We start from the raw sequence: 23,887 nt of genomic DNA, 5'->3' as shown, positions 1-23,887 counted from the left end.
CCCTGTTATTGTCCATTAATTTCTTAGAGTAGTTTAGATTTGACTAATTCTAACCATAGGGACCGACATCTTCTAATCATGACATTACAATGGTTTATCTTGCATTGGGATGTTTGACCAGCTCCTGTTTAAGAATGTTTGGTTTTAATGAAACCCCACTTTCGAACACGTGGATGCATGTCATTCCGACTTTAAGCCAGTACTGTTCTCCTGTACTGCATTAAGTGTATAACATCAAGCGGGTTACTTAAAAGCAAACTCCAATGTGTAAAGGTCGAGTAAGCCGCTTTCAATACGTTCACTGCGACACCAGGGCCAGTTCAGACATTGCTGTTGTGGGGGTTGATGGCACAGTGCGCTAACTGCTGCGCCACCGCTCCCCCTCGATTTTCAAACCGTGTATTTCAACGACTCCTCCATGAAGCAGAATGCATCCTGAGGACGAGACGGTAGATGATGCAGGTCTTCCCTCAAGTAGACACTTTCACTCTCCGTTGGCTCTCCCCTGCTGATAAAGAGGTCACCTCTCCAGATGCACCGCAGCGCTAAATAACGGCAACTTTAACCCCAGCCCGGCACAACAACAAAACTAATTGGCATGGACAAAGCAGAACACAATCCTTTATTGCTAATAATAAAAGCATCGTTCATATTTAGAGTGAATTACTGGCATCAGAACAAACAACTTGAGCGAGGATTGTTTTAGATGTAAGACTTCATTTGGCTGTCTGCTACTTAAAGAAGCCACGCTGTGCATTCGGCTCGGTATGAAGTGCGGGGTTCGTGGCGGCGGGCGGTGGGGAGACTGGGAGATCGTTGGCTGAGAGAGAGGCGAGGGGGGCATGCCCTCTAAGTAGGGCACTGGAAAAGCTGTGAGAATGCCCCTGCATGTGGCATCTGCCGCGACTGCCAGCAAATGCCTCCACGCCTTAAACAAAGCCCACATTCTGAACCGCGATTTTAGCGACGGCGTTGCGACCCACGCCTCGAGGGGCGACTACGACGAGGCCGCCGCCGACTCGCTCCCTGCCGTAGAGGTCGACGATTCACCCCTACGGCGATTTCAACAAATTGCCGCAATTCGGTCGCACTTTTGATTCTATAAATCGATAATTTTTACATTGTAACGGCATCTAGTGGTTTCAGGGGTCACGTGAACCGATTGGGTGCATACAAACTGAGCAATACATTTTAATACGTTATTTGACAATACCGCAAGCTTATGCATCGTCAAAGGCTCGATGGCAGTTGACAACAGACCCAATCGTAATCGGGTGACCGACTCAAGATGACTGACAGATGCACCACCTGTGCTCCCGACGGTGCTACAATTCTGTACATTCTATTCAACGGTCAAGAGATGAACATTCAAATAAGGGCCAATGCGAGGCCGGCACTGGGCTGAACCCTGCACCGCCAAGTGTCCCCTTGGCCCGTCAAGTTTACGCTTGTTAGTGGCGAATTACGGTGACCGTGGCCCCTCACACAACCGCTCTTCTGCCCCCCCCCCTCCCCCAGAGGATTTGGAGCCTGGCCTCATACAATTAACAGTTTTCAAAACTCAAGTGAAACAGAATTCACTCCAACCCTCACCTAATTGGTGGCAACTTAACCCCATGGCGACTGGAAGAGAATTTCAGTCAGGCGATGTCTCAAAAACAGTCGACGGCGGCTGTGCTACTACTTCTTGTCTTGCACTTTTAGTCGCTATTCATGAAACTATTCGAGATTACTTGTGTTACTGTTATTTAACCAGCAAAGCCTCACTGGGCCTCAACTGTTTTCCAAGAAGGTCCTGCCAAGTTTTCACAGGAGGCGACAATTGCGATGCGTTTCCAATTTAATATTTAGGCGCATAATTATTAAATTTGTGATAAATTGGACTGACAAACAATGGTCTACAGTGACGGGATCTTTAACGTCCATTGTGAGGCAGACAGCACATAGTATGTTATGGTTACTACACCGCAGCATTAATCAGGGTGGCTTGCCGGATTTTAACTGTGAACCTCTGCAATAAGCGGTGAACGCCACTTCACCACCGATATATTAACAAATGTCGACCATGCAAGTACCAGGACTCATGTGCAAAAGAGGTAATTAATATAGACGTGCCCTCGCCTGGTTAAATAAAGGACACCAATTTCAAATAAATATATTTCACCTTCAGTTCCAGTCGTGACAACATGCTCGTCATGTCGTCACTACTGGAATTCCAATATCACATGAGTTCCCTTCCACAGGGCCACATGCTTTCCACGAAACGTACACTACACACGGTATATGTTGTATAACCATTCATCAAAACACACATTTGCTTAACAACCAAAACCCTTTGTTCAAGATTTATAATCTTGAAGATCTATCACTTAAAACATCACTGTGAGTGCTCACTGTCTCTGCCTTGAACGTACAAAATCAGCACTTCGGTGCATTTGACACCTGGTCACCTCCAGCAAACTTATAGAGCCCTCGTCTCGTCAGAACTACCCTCTATGAAATACACAACTCGTACCATCTAACACGGAACCCTTTCTTCAACAATTACAGAACCCTAATCGATCCGAAACAAAACCCTCATCTGCTCCAATACAGGACATTATTACTACCACGCTCGCTTACCCAGGAAAACCTCAACGAGTCTCAAGATCATTTTTCAGGAGGGTCCCGCCATCTTTCTGTAGTCGGGGGTGAAGTTGCCATGTATAATCACAATTGAATAATCTGCCGGTAATTTTTCAGCATTTGGATGTTTGGCCAATACTAATAATATCGCATATTTTATTATTGTGGGAGAACCTGGAGGAAACACATGCAGACGAGGGGGGAAACAAACTAAAAACTAATTCCACGCAGAAGAAAGGTGCTGTGTGTCAGGAACTGAACCCATGGACCTATTTACCGTGAGGCCTAACACCACCGCACATCCAATCTGATGCAGAACCCTCGTCTCATGAGATACAGAATCCTCATCCGATGCACAGTTTGGAGCGAGGCGACACCTACAGTGTGCGTACAAGTGCACACTCTATTGTGTGCATGTGTGTGTGCGTGTGTGTGTGTACGAGCCTTGGCCCAGTAGTACATACCAAGCACACGGAGTGTGAGTACTTTTCATAGCTGCGCAGCACTGCTCATCGATACGGCCTTCAAAGGCCCAAGTGGTGCGGAAGAGTGCATTACTGCAGTACCGTTTGTGTCCACGTGAGCGCGGTGTGGTAGTGTTTACTGTGGTGTGCACTGGTGTAGTGTCCAAATGTTTTTGAGAAGCCCTCATTCAGCATGAGGCATCTATAGCGCTGCTCACATGTTGCATGGCTCACTGTAGGGTGGTGAAGAGCAGCGCGGTGTAACAGAGTAGTGTGGTATAGTACGGGTGTCTTATGTAGTTGAGTGTAGAGTTGTTGGGTGGTGTATTGCACTGTAGTGTGGCGAGAGCGGGTGGTCTAGTCGTTAATTACATCGTGCGGTGTGAGGAGCTCGGGGTAGTGGAGAGGTGCAGTCAGGTCGTCTTGTTGAGCACGTTGCGCGGCTCGCTGCTCGGCACGCACCAGTCGTCGGCCTCATGCAAGTTGCGGTAGTGGCGCCACGCTGAGCGGTTAAACACCGGCAGCTTCTCCACCGACTCACTCGACAGCGCCTGCAACACACCGCGCGGCACCCGTCACCGCCCGCACGGCACCCATCACCGCCCGTGCGTTGCGACTTCGGTTACGCCAAGCGCGCACACGCAGCGAGTCACCAGTCGTCGTCTCAACGACGCGCGGCGCAACCCAGAGGCGCGTCATGGGAGACACAAACAGTAAAACACACCTGCCCCTCCATGCAAGCAATACATGTGTACGATTACGCGTCGCCTGTAAGCCCTTCTGGGAGTACATCATTTCAGCAGTACTGGATTGGTACAAGCAACACTGGGGAGAACGACGTCGGACGTGGTGCGTGCGGGCAGCACCACCTTCAGGTAGATGAGCGCGTCCGTGCCCTGCCCCTCCATGGAGTAGAGCTTCAGGTCCCCATTGAAGTACTGCGCATAGAGCCGCGATATGGGCAGGCCGAAGCCAAAGCCGGCCTGTGGGAGAGAGTCGCACATGGCCCGTTCTGAAGTGCAGCACCACCCAGCAGGAGGAAGCTTCCACAACCAGCAGAGACTTCACCAAGAGAGAGGGGAGGGTGAGCCTACCAGCAGGGCAGGGGGGAGGGTGAGCGTACCAGTGGCGGGGCGCGGGAGACATCGGTGTGGGGTGGAGGCGCGGTGGAGTACATGTAGTGGAAGAGTCGCTCAATCTTCCTGAGAGGAACTCCTCCTCCCTGATCGCTCACCTTCACACGCAGCGCGCGCGCACCGGCCAGACCATGGGTCAGCCACACCACCAAGACACACGCTACCACGAGTCACACCACACCATGAGACACACCACCACGAGTCACATCACACTTCCCCTGGTCGCCCTTGGCCACCTTGATGGTGAGGTCCTCAGGGCCGAGCGTGATGAGCACGTGAACGGGGGGGAAGTCCGACTCCCCGTGGTGCTCCACCGTCGCTCGCACCGCATTCTGGTGGGGGAGCATGGGTGGGGGGGCACAAGGGGAGAGGGTCAGGGGGAGGGGAGATTCAAATAAGACTGCGACGTCTGCATGGCCAAGGTTTCCGATGCCACTACCACACCTCGCTAGCAATGCTCTCCACCCTTTGGCAGATCTCGCCCTTGCATAGCAGACGCACGCAGCCATCTCCAAGATCGGCGCGGACAGACTCCCACCATCAGCTATAGGGTGGCTTCTCTTCCCCTTGGTTGCTGTACTTGTGGAGACCCCTCCAATACCATGTCGGCATTCATTCAATTGACAAAACAGATTGTACAGCCTCATGCACGTGTTGGATGGTGAGGTGATACACTGCTAAGAGTTCCATATGGATTCTGCATTTCACAACGTTAGATAAAAAATCTTAATTCTAATAACATTACTAAAACAGAGACAAATCAATGTTAATCGATGAATCTCTTCCCCTCCGGAATCACTTTGAGAGTCTTTGTAGCAACACGCGACCGCACAATCGCACTCAATGTCGACGTCACGTTGCGATAAAGAATTCTCTTGGCTTTCTCGCAGCGCCCAGCCCCGCACGTTAGAGAGCGGCCCACGGAAGCGGATACAACAGAACTAGCTCCGAGATCCCTTCTTGGAGTGAAGCATAAAACAAACGGCGACCGTGGACGCCTAGGAACGTGGGGGGCTGCTTACCTTTAAGAGCTCAAAGAGCATGTGAAAGAGGTGAGAGGGCACATACACCGCCTGGATGGGAAGGCCCGGGTTCTTCCCTACGGTCAGGCAGCATGGAGGGAAACAGAGAGAGAAAGAACACCTCCTCACCCGCATGCGTGACAACTCTCGCCACCGCCTCACCACAACGCACGCTGCTCGCACACTCGCTCCCATCCTCCGGCCCGGCTCAGTTTCAGTGAAACCCATCGACTGAATGTATGACTCGCAGAGTCCTGGTCGTGCTTCTCGAGTGAAGGCAAGGGAATGTAGAGCATTACCACTTTCCAGGTTGAGATCGATTATGCATAAGCTGTCAGTGTCCAGCCAGGTGGTCATGATGACCGTTGTAAAGGTGATCCAATACGAATGAAACATTGGTATAAAATCACATTGCTACATAGAACTTGGTCTAGAAAATAGCAGCCACAAGGATAAAAGTGTTCACCATTATCTGAAGGCACACAAACCAGAGAAAAAAATATTATTTGCAATATGATCATTCGTAATTGGGGACAATTAGGCACAGCTGCGCTTTTGGCATATATACAGTATTCGTAATTCGTCAAGAGCCGAAATTCCAAACCGAATGGTCCAATTTAGGCATTCACGTGGAGCGACGCCACGCGCCACAACCAAAACAATTACTCAGTGTGGTGGCGGCGCGCGTGGTGAGCGTTAGTGCAGACCTCTTGCTTTGGACTTTACCTTTTTTATGCACTCTGTGCAAGCCAACCCTCTCGGAAATGTCGTCTACACCCACATCAAGAAGTAATAGAAAGGGACTGAAGTATAAATCCCTTAGTCTGCGAGATAAATCCAATGTGTGTCTATGTTGTGTGCGTGTCTCTGTGTGTCTCTGTGTTGTTTCTCTCTGCTTATGTGTCTGTCTGTGTGTCTCCGTGTGTGTTTTGTCTCTCTCTCAAATTTAGTTCTACCTGATGACGATTGCTTGTGTTGCGATCAAAATGTCGTATTCTATGATTTCATTTATTTTCTTTCTACGGGACTTTACCGAAAGAACCAAAGAGTAATTCCTGCAGTGACGAAAGCTTCAAATCATGTTTAAATACAATGTTTTGGATAGAACTGATGCAGGTGTGTCAATGCGTATGGCGTGTGAATAGTTTGGGAAAACAAATTTGGAAGAAAAAAATTGAGGTTGCATGCACGAGAGAGGAGTACCATTGTACATTATTCGGAATATTGAATATTGGATAATTTGGCAAGGCCAATATAGTATTTTGCATTTTACTTACATGTTAGTGCTTGCAATATGCAAAAGTAGATTACTAAAAAGTTCTTAAACTTAAAGTTAATTCAACATAAGCTGGACGCGAGCCTTTCCAATCGTGGCAACGTTACAATTTGTCACAAGGCTTGTGATGCACGATGACGTCATGAAACCACCGCGTGCCCAAGATGTCTCAAGGGCACCGGAGGGCGCGCCCCCTCCCGTGCGAGGTGCCAGGGCTGTGCTGGCAGTGTGCCTACCGTTGTGCTGCTGGATCTGAACGTCGGGACATCCCAGGTAGTACTGATTGCACAGCTGCTTGGCGCTATCGAAGGCATCTGTGAACACACACACACGCAGGGGCGCATGGGTGCTGCGCCAGGCTAGGTGCACGATGATGCACACCTCGCTGATGAAGGTGTCAGGACAGACCCAGGCGCACTGTGGTGGACAGGTACAAGTTCACGGCTGACATGTCATGTGACGGGGGAGGTGCTCTCAAGTCAGAGCGTCTTCACCGGTTGCCTGTGTGGTATGAATTCCACATAATTCTGACAAGGGCCAGTTCATCCGAAGAACAATCACTGTAGACATCTAACAAAGGGGTCCTCATTTTATTGACCCAAAAGGAATGATGATGACAGGATGGGTTGAGCCCTACTCATTGTTTGAACTCACAATTTTTCGGTTCAGAGTCGAGAGTTCTGACCACATTCAGAACATTGTGATGTGGACAATCACAGCAGCTTTAACATCTATACCAGTGTCTAGGTGTCCTGTACTGGCAAATATCGTACCACCACATATTCACCATGTGACTTGCAACAATCAGAAGCCGACTCAAAGCTCCTGCCGATAAAGACGCCCTGACTAAGATCTCGCGACCACGGCGGAGATCCCGAACTCGTCCAAATGTCTACATGGACATGGTGCGAAGCAACTCGTGGGCTTCAAACAACGTGCCCAACACCACACTGCCCAGCGAGCCCACCACCACACTGCCCATCGAGCCCAACACCACACTGCGCAGCGAGCCCACCACCACACTGCCCAGCGAGCCCACCACCACACTGCCCAGCGAGCCCAACACCACACTGCCCAGCGAGCCCACCACCACACTGCCCAGCGAGCCCACCACCACACTGCCCAGCGAGCCCACCACCACACTGCCCAGCGAGCCCACCACCACACTGCCCAGCGAGCCCACCACCACACTGCCCAGCGAGCCCACCACCACACTGCCCAGCGAGCCCACCACCACACTGCCCAGCGAGCCCACCACCACACTGCCCAGCGAGCCCACCACCACACTGCCCAGCGAGCCCACCACCACACTGCCCAGCGAGCCCACCACCACACTGCCCAGCGAGCCCAACACCACACTGCCCAGCGAGCCCACCACCACACTGCCCAGCGAGCCCAACACCACACTGCTCAGCGAGCCCACCACCACACTGCCCAGCGAGCCCACCACCACACTGCCCAGCGAGCCCACCACCACACTGTCCAGCGAGCCCAACACCACACTGCCCAGTGAGCCCACCACAACACTGCCCAGCGAGCCCAACACCACACTGCCCAGCGGACTTTCATCTTCCACAATAACAATGGCAGCGCTTAACCGGATCCCCATACACCACTGAAGATGCGTACACAAAATGCACAAGTGCAGAATAGACTCTCGCCTGGTGTGCGACTGTAGCTATGAACTTCAAACTACGGACTGTGTAACTCCGCACTGTCCCAAATTAACATATGAAGGTGGTGGGTGGGTGAGTGGGTTGGTGGGTGGCTTAGTGGGTACATCTATAATTCACCAACTCTCAGACAAATAGGATGGCTAAATCAGTTACAAATGAATCTCTAACAGTTCCTCTACACAGGCTACATGAAACATGAAGCAGCTTTGATCACACCAGGAGACACTAGGAGCAATGTTCATCCGAGAAGTCCGAGGTTCATCTCCGGCTTCTTCCGCCACTCACCCTGCACCACCTCTGCCACCTGGCACGTGGGGTCGATGGTTCCAATGTGCTTTGGGTGGATGTCCTCCAGGCCAAAGAGAAGCGCTGCAAGTGACATGCGCACACACTAAGCATCGTCTTTGCACGGATGGTGACACTTAAAAGGCCTCAGTAACTCAGAGTGCCTTATCGCACATCATCTGAACCATGTCAAGGGGCAACCCCAGTGGCAGCTGTCCCCGTGCGGCACAAGGCCACTCCCTAACAGCCAACAGGCAAAAGAAGTTCAACAAACATACAATTATTCTTCCAGTAGCAGATGACAATAGAATGTAATTCCAATTCACTGAATTTCAGGTCATATTTCCAATTTGGCAAATTTGGACATTGACGCCAGCACACAATGGCCGACGTGTTCATAAGTGTCGACATACGCACGCATACACCAAGGTGCACACACGTGTACAGAGTTCACAAGGCATGGGTCGCTGTATGAGTAGCTGCAGAGTCTGCCATCAGGGTTAGGGATCAGGGATCATGGGTATAGAGGGGAGAGTTAAGAGGTTGTGGGTTGTGGGGTGAGGGTTGGGTGGTTGTGGGTGGCAGCTGTGTGTAGTGGGTTACTGGGTGGTGTATAGTGGTTACTGGGTGGTGTGTAGTGTGTAGTGGTTACTGGGTGGTGTGTAGTGGGTTACTGGGTGGTGTGTAGTGGTTACTGGGTGGTGTGTAGTGTGTAGTGGTTGGTGGGTGGTGTGTAGTGGTTACTGGGTGGTGTGTAGTGTGTAGTGGTTGCTGGGTGGTGTGTAGTGGTTGGTGGGTTCCTGGGTGGTGTGTAGTGGGTTGCTGTGTGATATTAAGTGGGTGGCGAGCGGCACACCGTGCTGGTTGATGAGCATGCGGAAGGAGATGCGGCTCATGTAGAAGCGGTCGAGGAAGTACTGCACGTTGCGGTCGGAGGCCGGGTCGACGCCCAACACCTCCTTGTACTCCATCACGCCCTGCGCCATCGTGGGCACCACGTCCTTGTGCAGGGTGCGCACCTCCAGCAGTGTCTCTGTGAAGCTGGAATATGCACGCACACACACTGCTCAACACATGTACACGTGCAAGGTGTACTCTGTATGGGTCGTCTCCGTGGGCTCTCCACTGCTCTGAATGGAACTGAGACGGGTGGCGAGAGGAGCTCTTACTTGGTGAGGACCTTTCCATCATCGGGGTTCTTATCCACGTACCCCAGGATCTCGGTCATGCTCTTGGCGTACCTGGTGCAACACACACCCCTACCATGTTAAATTCAGTTATGCACTTTGCTCAACTTGGGAATGTAGCCTACATCAGGGCAAGTGCTGTTAGAGGTTGGCTGTTAAGACTGCTGCAGCACACAAGGAGGTGCCGTGCACAGACACGTATATAAAGACACACAAATATACACGTCAACACAAATACACACAATGCAGACACAAAGATGTACACACAGGAGGCGGCACACCCACTACCCTTGCATGAGCTGCTGAGAGAGACACATGCACACCCTCGTTCAGACACATGTACACACACATACAGACACACAACAGGTGGCACACTGACCAGCTCTGCACGAGCTGCACAGAGGGCGTGTGCAGCAGCTTCTCGGGCAAGAGGTTGATCTCCTTCATGGTGTTGGCGAGACGCACGGGCAGCTCCTGGCGCAGGAAGACGAACGACGTTCGCTCACACGCATTCTTAAAGCCTGCGCACCGTCACACAAAAAGACAGACTGTAGTTCGCGAGCAACTATGAAGGCCAGCACAGCACAAGAAGGAGTGAGTGACCAGCATCACGCATAGTTGCCTTCGTCTCCTTAGTGGCGATGGGTTCACATCGCACCGTGAGCAGGAATCCAAGGAGGGTCTCTAGGATCGTAGCGCAGTGCGCTAACCACTACCCCTCTGCTCCGTGCCACTCAAAAACAGACACAGAGCAGTAGTGGCTACGCACGTGGCCTGTGATCCAGCGCTGTGGAGGCAGCGGGCAGGGTTGGTGGATCCCCACACACAAATTTTGTGAAACTTCCTTTCCCGTGGGCATCAAGGAAGTGCTGTACCCAGGCTCGTCAGGAGAATGTGACACTCGCATGTGTGGGTTTTCTCTAGGTGCTCCAAGTTCCTGTGAAGGACGTTACTGCTGCCCACTAGCACCCTTCACACACCTCCTCTACAGAAGTCAATCTTGACACTGCTCCTACTAATTGTCAGCAAGCGCATTCAGCTCCAAATCCTCATCATCAGCATACATAACATCGCCTGGCACGACAGAGGCATCGCAACCTCCAGAACTCCATCCTGTGTGCACGCACCATGACCTTTCTGGGTATTTTTAGTCGACCGTCTCAAGCGCTCGCGGCTGTTTGTGTCCGAGCCGTGAATTTTAAAATAGGGTGTGGCAGTGCGGTAAAGACCGTGGCACAAACGATCAGCCCGGCGACCTCAAAGGTGCACACGAACCTGGCGCTCTGTGTAAACATTTACAGCGTGACACACAACGGCGGCCCTGCACATCAGCAACATACACAACAGTGCGATAGGGAGTGGATCACTCCAGTCAACGAGGCGTAAGTGATATTACAGCATCATTTGAAATATATTTAGGCTACAACGCATTGCCACGGGGAAGCTTCATGATCCCATGCTGCCCTAAGCCAGGCTGCCAGCAAATGACAAGCGGGAGATGTAGTAAATAGATGTTCACCAGGCGAGCAGCCTGGTGACCATCGAAACTCACACACACACTTGGTGATTATCTCATATACTGCCGGCGAATGATGGTGTCACACTGTGGCCCATGGTGTGAGATTGGTGACCGTAGTGGCACGGTGGGATATTTAGCATTGTTGATCAGAGTAAAAGAAAAATCATCCGCTGTGTGATGTTGTTGTAATTCAGCAGTTTGGGGGAAGCAAGCTGTAACTGGGAGAATATTCTGTGGTTGATAAGGTAAAATTTAATATTTAGGGGAAATGTTGGCAGAAAAGCACAAACACAAATAAACAATATACTTCACAGGTACAGTACCTCTGGATTGGAAAACTGGGGTCGTGGTTCCCATGTTTTTAAAAGACCAGAGGGTGTGCTCCAACTGCAGAGGAACCACACTCCTCAGCGTCCCAGGTAAAGCTTTTGCCAGACTTCTGGAAAAGAGGCTCTGCCCAGTGGCTGAGCCTCAGATTCAGGAGGAAAAATGTGGATTCCGTCATTGTCGTGGACCAATGGACCAGCTCTTTTACCTCTCACAAATATTTAAGGGGTCATAGGAGTATGCTTCTCCAGTCTACCTCTGCTTTGGGTAGAATGTGAGAAAGCATATGGCCGTGCTCCCCGCAATGTCTTGTGAGAGGTGCTGCGAGTATGACGTACCGGTGCTGCTTTTGTGCACTATCCGGTCCCTCTATTCCCAGAGTGAGAGCTGTGTCCGTATTCTTGGTGTTAAATCAAAGTCGTTTACTGTGGGTGTTGGGACTCCGCCAACAGTATGTCTTGTGTCTCCACTCCCGTTTTACTATTTTCATGGACAGGATATCAAGGCGCAGCCGAGGTATGGAGAGTATCCAGTACGGGGACATGGAGGTCGCGTCGCTGCTTTTTGCAGATGACGTTGTCCTCTTTGCCTTGTCTGTGATCTCCAGCGGGCACTTAAACGGCTTTATGCCGAGTGTGAAGCGGCTGGGATGAGGATCAGCACCTCCAAATCTGAAGTCATGGTTCACTCCCAGGAGACGGTGGATTGTTCTCTCCAGGTGAGGAGAGAACAGCTGCCCTTAGTGGAGGAGTTTAAGTACCTCAGTGTCTCTTTCACAAGTGATGATAAGTGGAAGCAGGAGATCGGCCGGCGGATCGGCGCGGTGTTCGTAGTGTTGCGGGCACTGTACCGTTCTGTGGTAGTGAAGCAGGAGTTGGATTCTCGAACAAATCTGTCGGTTTACAGATCGATCTACGTTCCCACCCTAACCTATGGTCATGAGCTTTGGGTAATGACCGAAAGGATGAGATCGCGGATACAAGGAGCCGAAATGAGATTTCTCTGCAGGGTTGCCAGGCTCACTCTGTGATCGGGTGAGGAGCTCGGTAATCCAGGAGAGCCTCAGAGTTGAGCTGCTACTCCTCCGGATCAAGAGGAGCCAGTTGAGGTGGTTTGGGCACCTGGAATTCTACCGGGCACGTGCCACTGGGCAAACACCCCGGGGCTGGCCCAGGACACGTTGGCGGGACTACATTGCTCAGCTGGCCTGGGAACACCTGGGAATTCCCCAGTCTGTCGTCAGGGAAAGGGAGGTCTGGACACCCCCTACTCAACATGCTGCTTCCACGACCCTCACCAGGACAAGCGGACTAAGATACGAACGAACTTGGCTTATTTATCATTAACACTGCCTTATAAAATAAAAGTTAACATTACATGTGTGTTCTGTTAGTGACCAATGCGCTGAGTTTGTGTTTTTAATCATGTTCAATCAGGTCTCACTTCTATTAACTAAAACTAATTCTAAATGAGCTCTCAACTGTGTATATCAAAGACACCACATGGAACAGTAATAGGCACACGTGTTGAGATGAGATGCGAGTTGCCGATGGCACTTAAAGTGCTCCGAGATGACCCGGTGTGATGGAGGGCAGGGCTCTATCCAACATCAGTCGTTATTGATATTTATAGAGGACAGCACCAGAGTAGCTGCAACCGTAATGGACATAGCCAGAGAGGAATAGGGGGGGGAGAGTAGAGGTCCAAGGGAGGTTAACCGTGGTCAAGGCTGGACACGCAAACCTCCTGAGTGTAATGGAAATAGGCAACGTCCATTATTAGCCGAGAGAGATGCCATCCAAGTTTGTTTTGTAATTTATTTTGATATTGTTTGTATTGTCTGGCAAATATATTTTGAAAACAGATGTACAACCGTAATCAACACTATCCATCACCCTCTGGCCTGATTACAAAATAATACAATGCATGTAACACCAGCGTTTAATGTTTTGTAAAACACAACTTTCTCTTGTAAGGCAGTGTTAATGACAAAAAGTTACATTTTATTTTATACGACGTGTTCATGTGAGTTCACGTGACCCCTGCAGCCATAATCATTTTTAAAATATCGATTCTCGAATCAAATCAGGAGCCTGGACAGTGAGAATGCATCACGTCGCTGGGGAGCAAATCGTTCTAGCCCGAGCTTACGCACAACAGACTACGCAATGGATTGTTAAGAAGGTCACGGGTCCGCACACTAAGCTTCACCGCACAAACGTGTCCTGTATCTTTATTTTGCCCCAAGCAGAATCACAACCCTGGAATCTGTTATGGGAGATCAATAACTACCCCCTGCGTCACACGCACCCATTATCTCACAACCACCATGTACCGTGGGGGTCTCATACAGCACACGAAGCGACGGGACAAAGATCCCCGTGTAGCCTTTAACAGACTGTGACGTGCTGTTGGCAATCACCTATCGAGACCGGCACGGATGAAGAGGGAATGGTGTGACCGGAACCATGTTCGGCCGCAGTTATCTCCCCAGTGCTGATGTTTTGCGCACCTTGACAAAGGAGCGATTTAAATATTCACCATTGATGTTAGCTGTGGTCATAAATTGAACTCAGGTCACCCAGTTGCTAGAGAAATACACGAACCACTACGAGACGTTGGTTAGACGTGTTGCCTTTCTAAAGAGGCAAAGATGTTTCATGTGTCTTCATTCATTTAATCTTCTGGTTAAATAAAGAATAGAGACTCGCTGACTGTCCTTTATTTTTAACTTTCCTTTGCTACAGGGAGGCTGAGGTACAACATATATTATAGTTCAGAACAGAACAGCAGCACCATAAAAACCAAGACAGATAACAGAATCAGTTTCTCAGCAAAATAAAAGGGAAGTGCAACAAACATCATAAAATACTCAACTGAAATAATTACATCCAGGATCATCGAGCAAATCGCCCGATGATGCTGGATGTAATTACCAGCGGAATGTCGTACTACTCAGATTGTAAATGTTGTAGATTCACTCAACACACCGGTGGGCTGAAGTAGTGAACTATTTGGCGTTTTTTACTGACAAATCCCTTACTGATTGGCCGTGTCGGGTGGTGGAGGGTTTCGACACATTTATACTTTACACGATCTAACCCAACAACCTTTATTATTAATAATATTGGTCGCGAAAGCCGACGTGTTATCCCATGTGTATAATAGATGTTGCGTTGAACAGAATGTCGAGCAAGCATCGGCTTTAGAACATTAACGAGGATGGAACTAAGAAACACCGATACACTTGAATGTCTGTTAGTTAGTGTATGCCTTCGGGTTTTATTGTGCTTCAGCAAATTGTACTTAATTTTACAACACAGTAGTTTAATCATGATGTCCTGTGAATTCCATGTACTCTCGGCCTCTCGTGTAAAAACAGTATCCTATCTGAGAGTTCTCATCTGGTGATAATCTTGTGCCTGCGTCTGCTCCGTGTACTTGCTGTCCTTCCCCCACACCTCCGATTAGCACGGTTTGGTAAATAAGGTGCGAAATAATTTCAACATTCATACACGCACATTCACAAAGATGGCTAAAGTAATTTGCAAATATCCAACTGGTCCTGGGGTTTCTCCTAGGTCGACTCAGCCTTTACAATATGGATGAAAGCTAATATAATCGTACCTCAGTTCTGTCTCCATATATTAAAAACCACAAATATATTTTTAGCCCACGAGGTCCTATTATTGGCTTCCCATCTCAACGTTACCACGCGCCGTGTATTGAACATTCACCATACAGCACTGGAAGTGCATCTTCTATCAAGGACCAATGACTGACGCAGCGAATGCACCGGCAGGGAGGAGCCCGTGCAGCTTAAATGCGCACAGTGTGTTTAATGTGGGGGTGGTGACTTATTGAGGGAAATGTTTAATTTAGAGACTTACATTTAATTTGCTTCTCATGGTCAGCCCAGTGGCTGCCGCTCCCATTAATAGTAATAGAACCAATAAACAGGGTATGTGCCAGGATCACAGTGAAGTGCATGCTTAACGTTACACGAGATGGAGAATTCACGTACATTAAAGTGTAAAATTAAAGTGTAAAAGGAAAGGAACCATTGAATAAACTAAATACAAATCTGTTCATTTTTGGATTGTTTACGTGAGCCAGCCGGCACGTGGATTTCATAGTCCGCATAAGCAACACGGGAGCCGTGCCTCCACCAGCGAAGCGTCCATTGGCGGGAGCTACATCACGTGACCGGGCAAAACCCCTCCCCGCGTAAGCGCGGTAACAAATACAATGAGTCGGTTTGAATGGCAACGACAACGACAGCGGCGCTGACACGGAGACACCGCCATGAGCACAACAACAACAACACGTCAACAACACGTCAACAACAACAACACGTCAACAACATCAACACGTCAACAACAACATCAACACGTCAACAACAACAACAACATCACTAGTTGCCACGTTGTGCTGATTATTATTATGTTAACCTGTTCTGGGACCAATGTCGGTCGATTCCGCCCAACGTAGTTGCCAGTGATGGTGGTGGTGGTGGGTTTAGTCTCCATGACTGCATCAGGCAAAGACGTCTCCATGTGTTCAGGGATCCATTGGAGCCGGTCATTTCCCGTCGTACGCCGGCACACAACACACATCCAGTACGCCACACATCCAGTACACCACGCATCCAGTACAACACGCATCCAGTACACCACGCATCCAGTACACCACGCATCCAGTACACCAAGCAATCCAGTACGCAACGCATCCAGTACACCAAGCAATCCAGTACACCAAGCAATCCAGTACACCACACATCCAGTACACCAAGCATCCAGTACACCACACATCCAGTACACCACACATCCAGTACACCAAGCATCCAGTACACCACACATCCAGTACACCACACATCCAGTACACCACACATCCAGTACACCACACATCCAGTACACCACACATCCAGTACACCACACATCCAGTACACCAAGCAATCCAGTACACCACACATCCAGTACACCACGCAATCCAGTACACCACACATCCAGTACACCACACATCCAGTACACCAAGCAATCCAGTACACCACGCATCCAGTACACCACGCATCCAGTACGCCACGCATCCAGTACGCCACGCATCCAGTACGCCACGCACCCAGTACGCCACGCATCCAGTACACCACGCATCCAGTACACCACGCATCCAGTACACCACACATCCAGTACGCAACGCATCCAGTACGCCACGCACCCAGTACGCCACGCATCCAGTACGCCACGCATCCAGTACACCACGCATCCAGTACACCACACATCCAGTACACCACACATCCAGTACACCAAGCAATCCAGTACACCAAGCATCCAGTACACCACACATCCAGTACACCACACATCCAGTACACCACACATCCAGTACACCACACATCCAGTACACCACACATCCAGTACACCACACATCCAGTACACCACACATCCAGTACACCACACATCCAGTACACCAAGCAATCCAGTACACCACACATCCAGTACACCACACATCCAGTACACCACACATCCAGTACACCACACATCCAGTACACCAAGCAATCCAGTACACCAAGCAATCCAGTACACCACACATCCAGTACACCAAGCAATCCAGTACACCACACATCCAGTACACCACACATCCAGTACACCAAGCAATCCAGTACACCACGCATCCAGTACACCACGCATCCAGTACACCACGCATCCAGTACACCACGCATCCAGTACACCACGCATCCAGTACACCACGCATCCAGTACACCACGCATCCAGTACACCACGCATCCAGTACACCACGCATCCAGTACACCACGCATCCAGTACACCACGCATCCAGTACACCACGCATCCAGTACACCACGCATCCAGTACACCACGCATCCAGTACACCACGCATCCAGTACACCACGCATCCAGTACACCACGCATCCAGTACACCACGCATCCAGTACACCACGCATCCAGTACACCACGCATCCAGTACACCACGCATCCAGTACACCACGCATCCAGTACACCACGCATCCAGTACACCACGCATCCAGTACACCACGCATCCAGTACACCACGCATCCAGTACACCACGCATCCAGTACACCACGCATCCAGTACACCACGCATCCAGTACACCACGCATCCAGTACACCACGCATCCAGTACACACGCATCCAGTACACCACGCATCCAGTACACCACGCATCCAGTACACCACGCATCCAGTACACACGCATCCAGTACACCACGCATCCAGTACACCACGCATCCAGTACACCACGCATCCAGACACCACGCATCCAGTACACCACGCATCCAGTACACCACGCATCCAGTACACCACGCATCCAGTACACCAACGCATCCAGTACACCACGCATCCAGTACACCAACGCATCCAGTACACCACGCATCCAGTACACCACGCATCCAGTACACCACGCATCCAGTACACCACGCATCCAGTACACCACGCATCCAGTACACCACGCATCCAGTACACCACGCATCCAGTACACCACGCATCCAGTACACCACGCATCCAGTACACCACGCATCCAGTACACCACGCATCCAGTACACCACGCATCCAGTACACCACGCATCCAGTACACCACGCATCCAGTACACCACGCATCCAGTACACCACGCATCCAGTACACCACGCATCCAGTACACCACGCATCCAGTACACCACGCATCCAGTACACCACGCATCCAGTACACCACGCATCCAGTACACCACGCATCCAGTACACCACGCATCCAGTACACCACGCATCCAGTACACCACGCATCCAGTACACCACGCATCCAGTACACCACGCATCCAGTACACCACGCATCCAGTACACCACGCATCCAGTACACCACGCATCCAGTACACCACGCATCCAGTACACACCAACGCATCCAGTACCACCACGCATCCTTTACACACGCATCCGTACACCACGCATCCAGTAACCACGCATCCAGTACACCACGCATCCAAGTACACCACGCATCCAGTACACCACGCATCCAGTACACCACGCATCCAGTACACCACGCATCCAGTACACCACGCATCCAGTACACCACGCAATCCAGTACACCACGCATCAGTACACCACGCATCCAGTACACCACGCATCCAGTACACCACGCATCCAGTACACCACGCATCCAGTACACCACGCATCCAGTACACCACGCATCCAGTACAACCACGCATCCAGTACACCACGCATCCAGTACACCACGCATCCAGTACACCACGCATCCAGTACACCCACGCATCCAGTACACCACGCATCCAGTACACCACGCATCCAGTACACCACGCATCCAGTACACCACGCATCCAGTACACCACGCATCCAGTACACCACGCATCCAGTACACCACGCATCCAGTACACCACGCATCCAGTACACCACGCATCCAGTACACCACGCATCCAGTACACCACGCATCCAGTACACCACGCATCCAGTACACCACGCATCCAGTACACCACGCATCCAGTACACCACGCATCCAGTACACCACGCATCCAGTACACCACGCATCCAGTACACCACGCATCCAGTACACCACGCATCCAGTACACCACGCATCCAGTACACCACGCATCCAGTTACACCACGCATCCAGTACACCACGCATCCAGTACACCACGCATCCAGTACACACGCATCCAGTACACCACGCATCCAGTACACCACGCTCCAGTACACCACGCATCCAGTTACACCACGCATCCAGTACACCACGCATCCAGTACACCACGCATCCAGTACACCAGCATCCAGTACACCACGCATCCAGTACACCACGCATCCAGTACACCACAACCGCACCAGCATCCAGTACACACGCATCCAGTACACAACGCATCCAGTACACCACGCATCCAGTACACCACGCATCCAGTACACCACGCATCCAGTACACCACGCATCCAGTACACCACGCATCCAGTACACCACGCATCCAGTACACCACGCATCCAGTACACCACGCATCAGTACACCACGCATCCATTACACCACGCATCCAGTACACCCGCATCCAGTACACCACGCATCAGTACACCACGCATCCAAGTACACCCACGCATCCAGTACACCACGCATCAGCACCAGCATCCAGTACACCACGCATCCAGTACACCACGCATCCAGTACACCACGCATCCAGTACACCACGCATCCAGTACACCACGCATCCAGTACACCACGCATCCAGTACACCACGCATCCAGTACACCACGCATCCAGTACACCACGCATCCAGTACACCACGCATCCATACACTCAACCACGCATCCAGTACACCACGCATCCAGTACACCACGCATCCAGTACACCACGCATCCAGTACACCACGCATCCAGTACACCACACGCATCCAGTACACCACGCATCCAGTACACCACGCATCCAGTACACCACGCATCCAGTACACCACGCATCCAGTACACCACGCATCCAGTACACCACGCATCCAGTACACCACGCATCCAGTACACCACGCATCCAGTACACCACGCATCCAGTACACCACGCATCCAGTACACCACGCATCCAGTACACCACGCATCCAGTACACCACGCATCCAGTACACCACGCATCCAGTACACCACGCATCCAGTACACCACGCATCCAGTACACCACGCATCCAGTACACCACGCATCCAGTACACCACGCATCCAGTACACCACGCATCCAGTACACCACGCATCCAGTACACCACGCATCCAGTACAACCACGCATCCAGTACACCACGCATCCAGTACACCACGCATCCAGTACACCACGCATCCAGTACACCAGCATCCAGTACACCACGCATCCAGTACACCACGCATCAGTACACCACGCATCCAGTACACCACGCATCCAGTACACCACGCCTCCAGTACCCCACGCATAACCACGCATCCAGTAACCCACGCATCCAGTACACCACGCATCCAGTACACCACGCATCCAGTACAACACGCACCAGTACACCACGCATCCAGTACACCACGCATCCAGTACACCACGCATCCAGTACACCACGCATCCAGTACACCACGCAGCCAGTACACCACGCATCCAGTACACCACGCATCCAGTACACAACGCATCCAGTACACACGCATCCAGTACACCACGCATCCAGTACACCACGCATCAGTACACCACGCATCCAGTACACCACGAATCCAGTACACCACGCATCAGTACACCACGCATCCCAGTACACCACGCATCCAGTACACCACGCATCCAGTACACCACGCATCCAGTACACACACGCATCCAGTACACCACGCATCCAGTACACCACGCATCCAGTACACCACGCATCCAGTACACCAACGCATCCAGTACACCACGCATCCAGTACACCACGCATCCAGTACACCACGCATCCAGTACACCAACGCATCCAGTACACCAGCATCCAGTCACCCCAACGCATCCAGTACACCACGCATCCAGTACACCACGCAATCCAGTACACCACGCATCCAGTACACCACGCATCCAGTACACCACGCATCCAGTACACCACGCATCCAGTACACCACGCATCCAGTACACCACGCATCCAGTACACCACGCATCCAGTACACCACGCATCCAGTACACCACGCATCCAGTACACCACGCATCCAGTACACCACGCATCCAGTACACCACGCATCCAGTACACCACGCATCCAGTACACCACGCATCCAGTACACCACGCATCCAGTACACCACGCATCCAGTACACCACGCATCCAGTACACCACGCCACCAGTACACCACGCATCCAGTACACCACGCATCCAGTACACCACGCATCCAGTACACCACGCATCCAGTACACCACGCATCCAGTACACCACGCATCCAGTACACCACGCATCCAGTACACCACGCATCCAGTACACCACGCATCCAGTACACCACGCATCCAGTACACCACGCATCCAGTACACCACGCATCCAGTACACCACGCATCCAGTACACCACGCATCCAGTACACCACGCATCCAGTACACCACGCATCAGTCACCACGCATACAACCACGCATCCAGTACACCACGCATCCAGTACACCACGCATCCAGTACACCACGCATCCAGTACACCACGCATCCAGTACACCACGCATCCAGTACACCACGCATCCAGTACACCACGCATCCAGTACACCACACATCCAGTACACCCCACAACCAGTACACCACACATCCAGTACACCACACATCCAGTACACCACACATCCAGTACACCACACATCCAGTACACCACACATCCAGTACACCACACATCCAGTACACCACACATCCAGTACACCACGACTCGGGTACACGACGCGGCACGTGCCACCTACCCCAGGCCTCCAGCAACCCGGAGAATATAAAAAGTGGGGAATTAAACCCCTCGTGTGTGTGTGCAGCCACCGCGCAGGAGTGCACACTGCAGGATGACCATGTGGGTGCACACTGCGTGATGCACACTGCACGATGACCATGTGGGTGTACACTGCGTGATGCACACTGCAGGATGCACACTGCAGGATGACCATGTGGGTGTACACTGCGTGATGCACACTGCAGGATGCACACTGCACGATGACCATGTGGGTGTACACTGCGTGATGCACACTGCGTGATGCACACTGCACGATGACCTTGTGGGTGCACACTGCGTGATGCACACTGCGTGATGCACACTGCGTGATGCACACTGCACGATGACCATGTGGGTGCACACTGCGTGATGCACACTGCAGGATGCACACTGCACGATGACCATGTGGGTGTACACTGCGTGATGCACACTGCAGGATGCACACTGCAGGATGCGTGATGCCCATGTGGGAGCACCCTGCAGTGTGCAGGGTGCACACTGCGTGATGTCCACGTGGGTGCACGTGCGAGTGTCTTCGGGTTGCTCGACCAAGCATGAAGTATGGTAAACAACCCTCTCATTCAGCAGTGGGATGGCCATGGCTGATGGTGTCCACATACAGAGTGTGTGAAGATGAAGAAGGTGTGTATAGATATGCACTATGTACACGCTTGTGTTCAGTAAGGTTGTTACACGAAAACGGGGAACCTTTTAAAAATCATTTAACCAGTCACCATTCCCAGTGGCATTCTAGTCACGGCACGCGCGAACGTGCACATGTCAGTCTGTGCAAGTCACCGCATGGGACACACGCGCAGGCAACCCCGGTTTTTTCCCCATTAATTTACAATAAATCAGAAACGGAGCAGAGCGCGCCGCGTGTGTCCTGCCGCGTGCGATGTGCGCGAGTGGGGGGCGAGTGAGTGGGGGGCGAGCGAGTGGGGGGCGAGCGAGTGGGGGGCGAGCGAGTGGGGGGCGAGCGAGTGGGGGGCGAGCGAGTGGGGGGCGAGCGAGTGGGGGGCGAGCGAGTGGGGGGCGAGCGAGTGGGGGGCGAGCGAGTGGGGGGGCGAGTGGGGGGGCGAGTGGGGGGCGAGTGGGGGGCGAGCGAGTGGGGGGCGCGGGTCCTCACCGAAGTCGAGGAACTGTTTGATGGAGAGGGGCGAGGGCGAGAAGCGCGAGTAGAACTCCACCTGCGACTGCAGCGACTTCAGCGCAGAGGCGGCGCGCCGCAGGCAGCGCAGCAGCCGCATCGCGAGCGGGGCTCCCTCCTCACGGGGGGCTCCCTCCTCACGGGGGGCTCCCTCCTCACGGGGGGCTCCCTCCTCACGGGGGGCTCCCTCCTCACGGGGGGCTCCCTCCTCACGGGGGGCTCCCTCCTCACGGGGGGCCTCCTCACGGGGCCTCCACACGGGGCCTCCAGGAGTGGAGGAGGTCGTCCTGGCTACCGGCTGAGCGAGGCCACCACGCAGCACCCCACCGGCTGCAGCGACTGCCGTCGATGGAGACGAGAAGCGAGGATGGGAGAGAAGAAGCCCCGCGCGTCTCCCCTCTGCGCTTGCGGCACCACAGAACAACAACAGCAGCAGCAACAACAACAACAACAGCAGCGGCCACACGCAGCGCGGCGACTCGCAGATAGCAGGAGGAGGGGGGGGGGAGCGGGGGGGAGCCCCTCCCCTTCCTCGCCGTTCGGTCACGTGACACGGGGCGACGTGCGAGGCCGAGCCTCCAGTCACGTGACACACGCCCGCCACGTGTGTTGACAGCTCCGTGATGATGCCAGTGCTTTGTGACGTCATCATGAGAAGATGAATTTCTCGTGAGATCTTCGAGTATTTGACTCCCCTTCACTATCAATCTCAGCGAAAACGTCTTCCCAGGGTCAGCCCAGGCCAGCTCCGACATTAAGCCCTGATTATGACAGTACTGTATTGAAACGCTTCGACCACGGCCTCGGTAGATTACACTTTGATACATTTAAGCAAGCATATTATG

General features: G+C 52.1%; 1 protein-coding gene across 1 annotated transcript; it reads right to left on the bottom strand.

Annotated features, from left to right (window-relative positions):
* Nucleotides 1-603: 603 nt before the first annotated feature.
* On the bottom strand, nucleotides 604-23,537 carry LOC133357243 (pyruvate dehydrogenase (acetyl-transferring) kinase isozyme 1, mitochondrial-like). Its single transcript, XM_061575074.1, has 11 exons — nucleotides 23,022-23,537; nucleotides 10,051-10,192; nucleotides 9,654-9,725; nucleotides 9,341-9,525; nucleotides 8,485-8,568; nucleotides 6,760-6,837; nucleotides 5,248-5,324; nucleotides 4,462-4,557; nucleotides 4,213-4,323; nucleotides 3,959-4,072; nucleotides 604-3,640 (listed from the first exon to the last, which is right to left on the bottom strand). Exons 1-11 carry the CDS (start codon nucleotides 23,140-23,142, stop codon nucleotides 3,503-3,505), a joined length of 1,218 nt encoding a protein of 405 aa, XP_061431058.1. The 5' UTR covers nucleotides 23,143-23,537; the 3' UTR covers nucleotides 604-3,502.
* Between the last annotated feature and the right edge of the window lie 350 nt (nucleotides 23,538-23,887).

This window comes from Lethenteron reissneri, chromosome 57 (genome assembly GCF_015708825.2).
Source record: "Lethenteron reissneri isolate LAM-NWPU_2019-01 chromosome 57, ASM1570882v1, whole genome shotgun sequence".
In the NCBI taxonomy this organism is placed as follows: domain Eukaryota; kingdom Metazoa; phylum Chordata; class Hyperoartia; order Petromyzontiformes; family Petromyzontidae; genus Lethenteron; species Lethenteron reissneri.
The sequence above is the reverse complement of the archived record's forward strand: the minus strand, read 5'-3'. Positions and strand labels throughout refer to the sequence as shown.

Bases quoted from the DNA above. Each gene is read 5' to 3' on its own strand.
- LOC133357243 (XM_061575074.1), bottom strand. From the start codon at position 23,142: ATGCGGCTGCTGCGCTGCCTGCGGCGCGCCGCCTCTGCGCTGAAGTCG. The intron at 9,526-9,653 runs GTAAGAGCTCCT...TGCATATTCCAG, and splicing joins GATGGAAAGGTCCTCACCAA to CTTCACAGAGACACTGCTGG. The intron at 5,325-6,759 runs GTAGGCACACTG...GCCTGACCGTAG, and splicing joins TCAGATCCAGCAGCACAACG to GGAAGAACCCGGGCCTTCCC.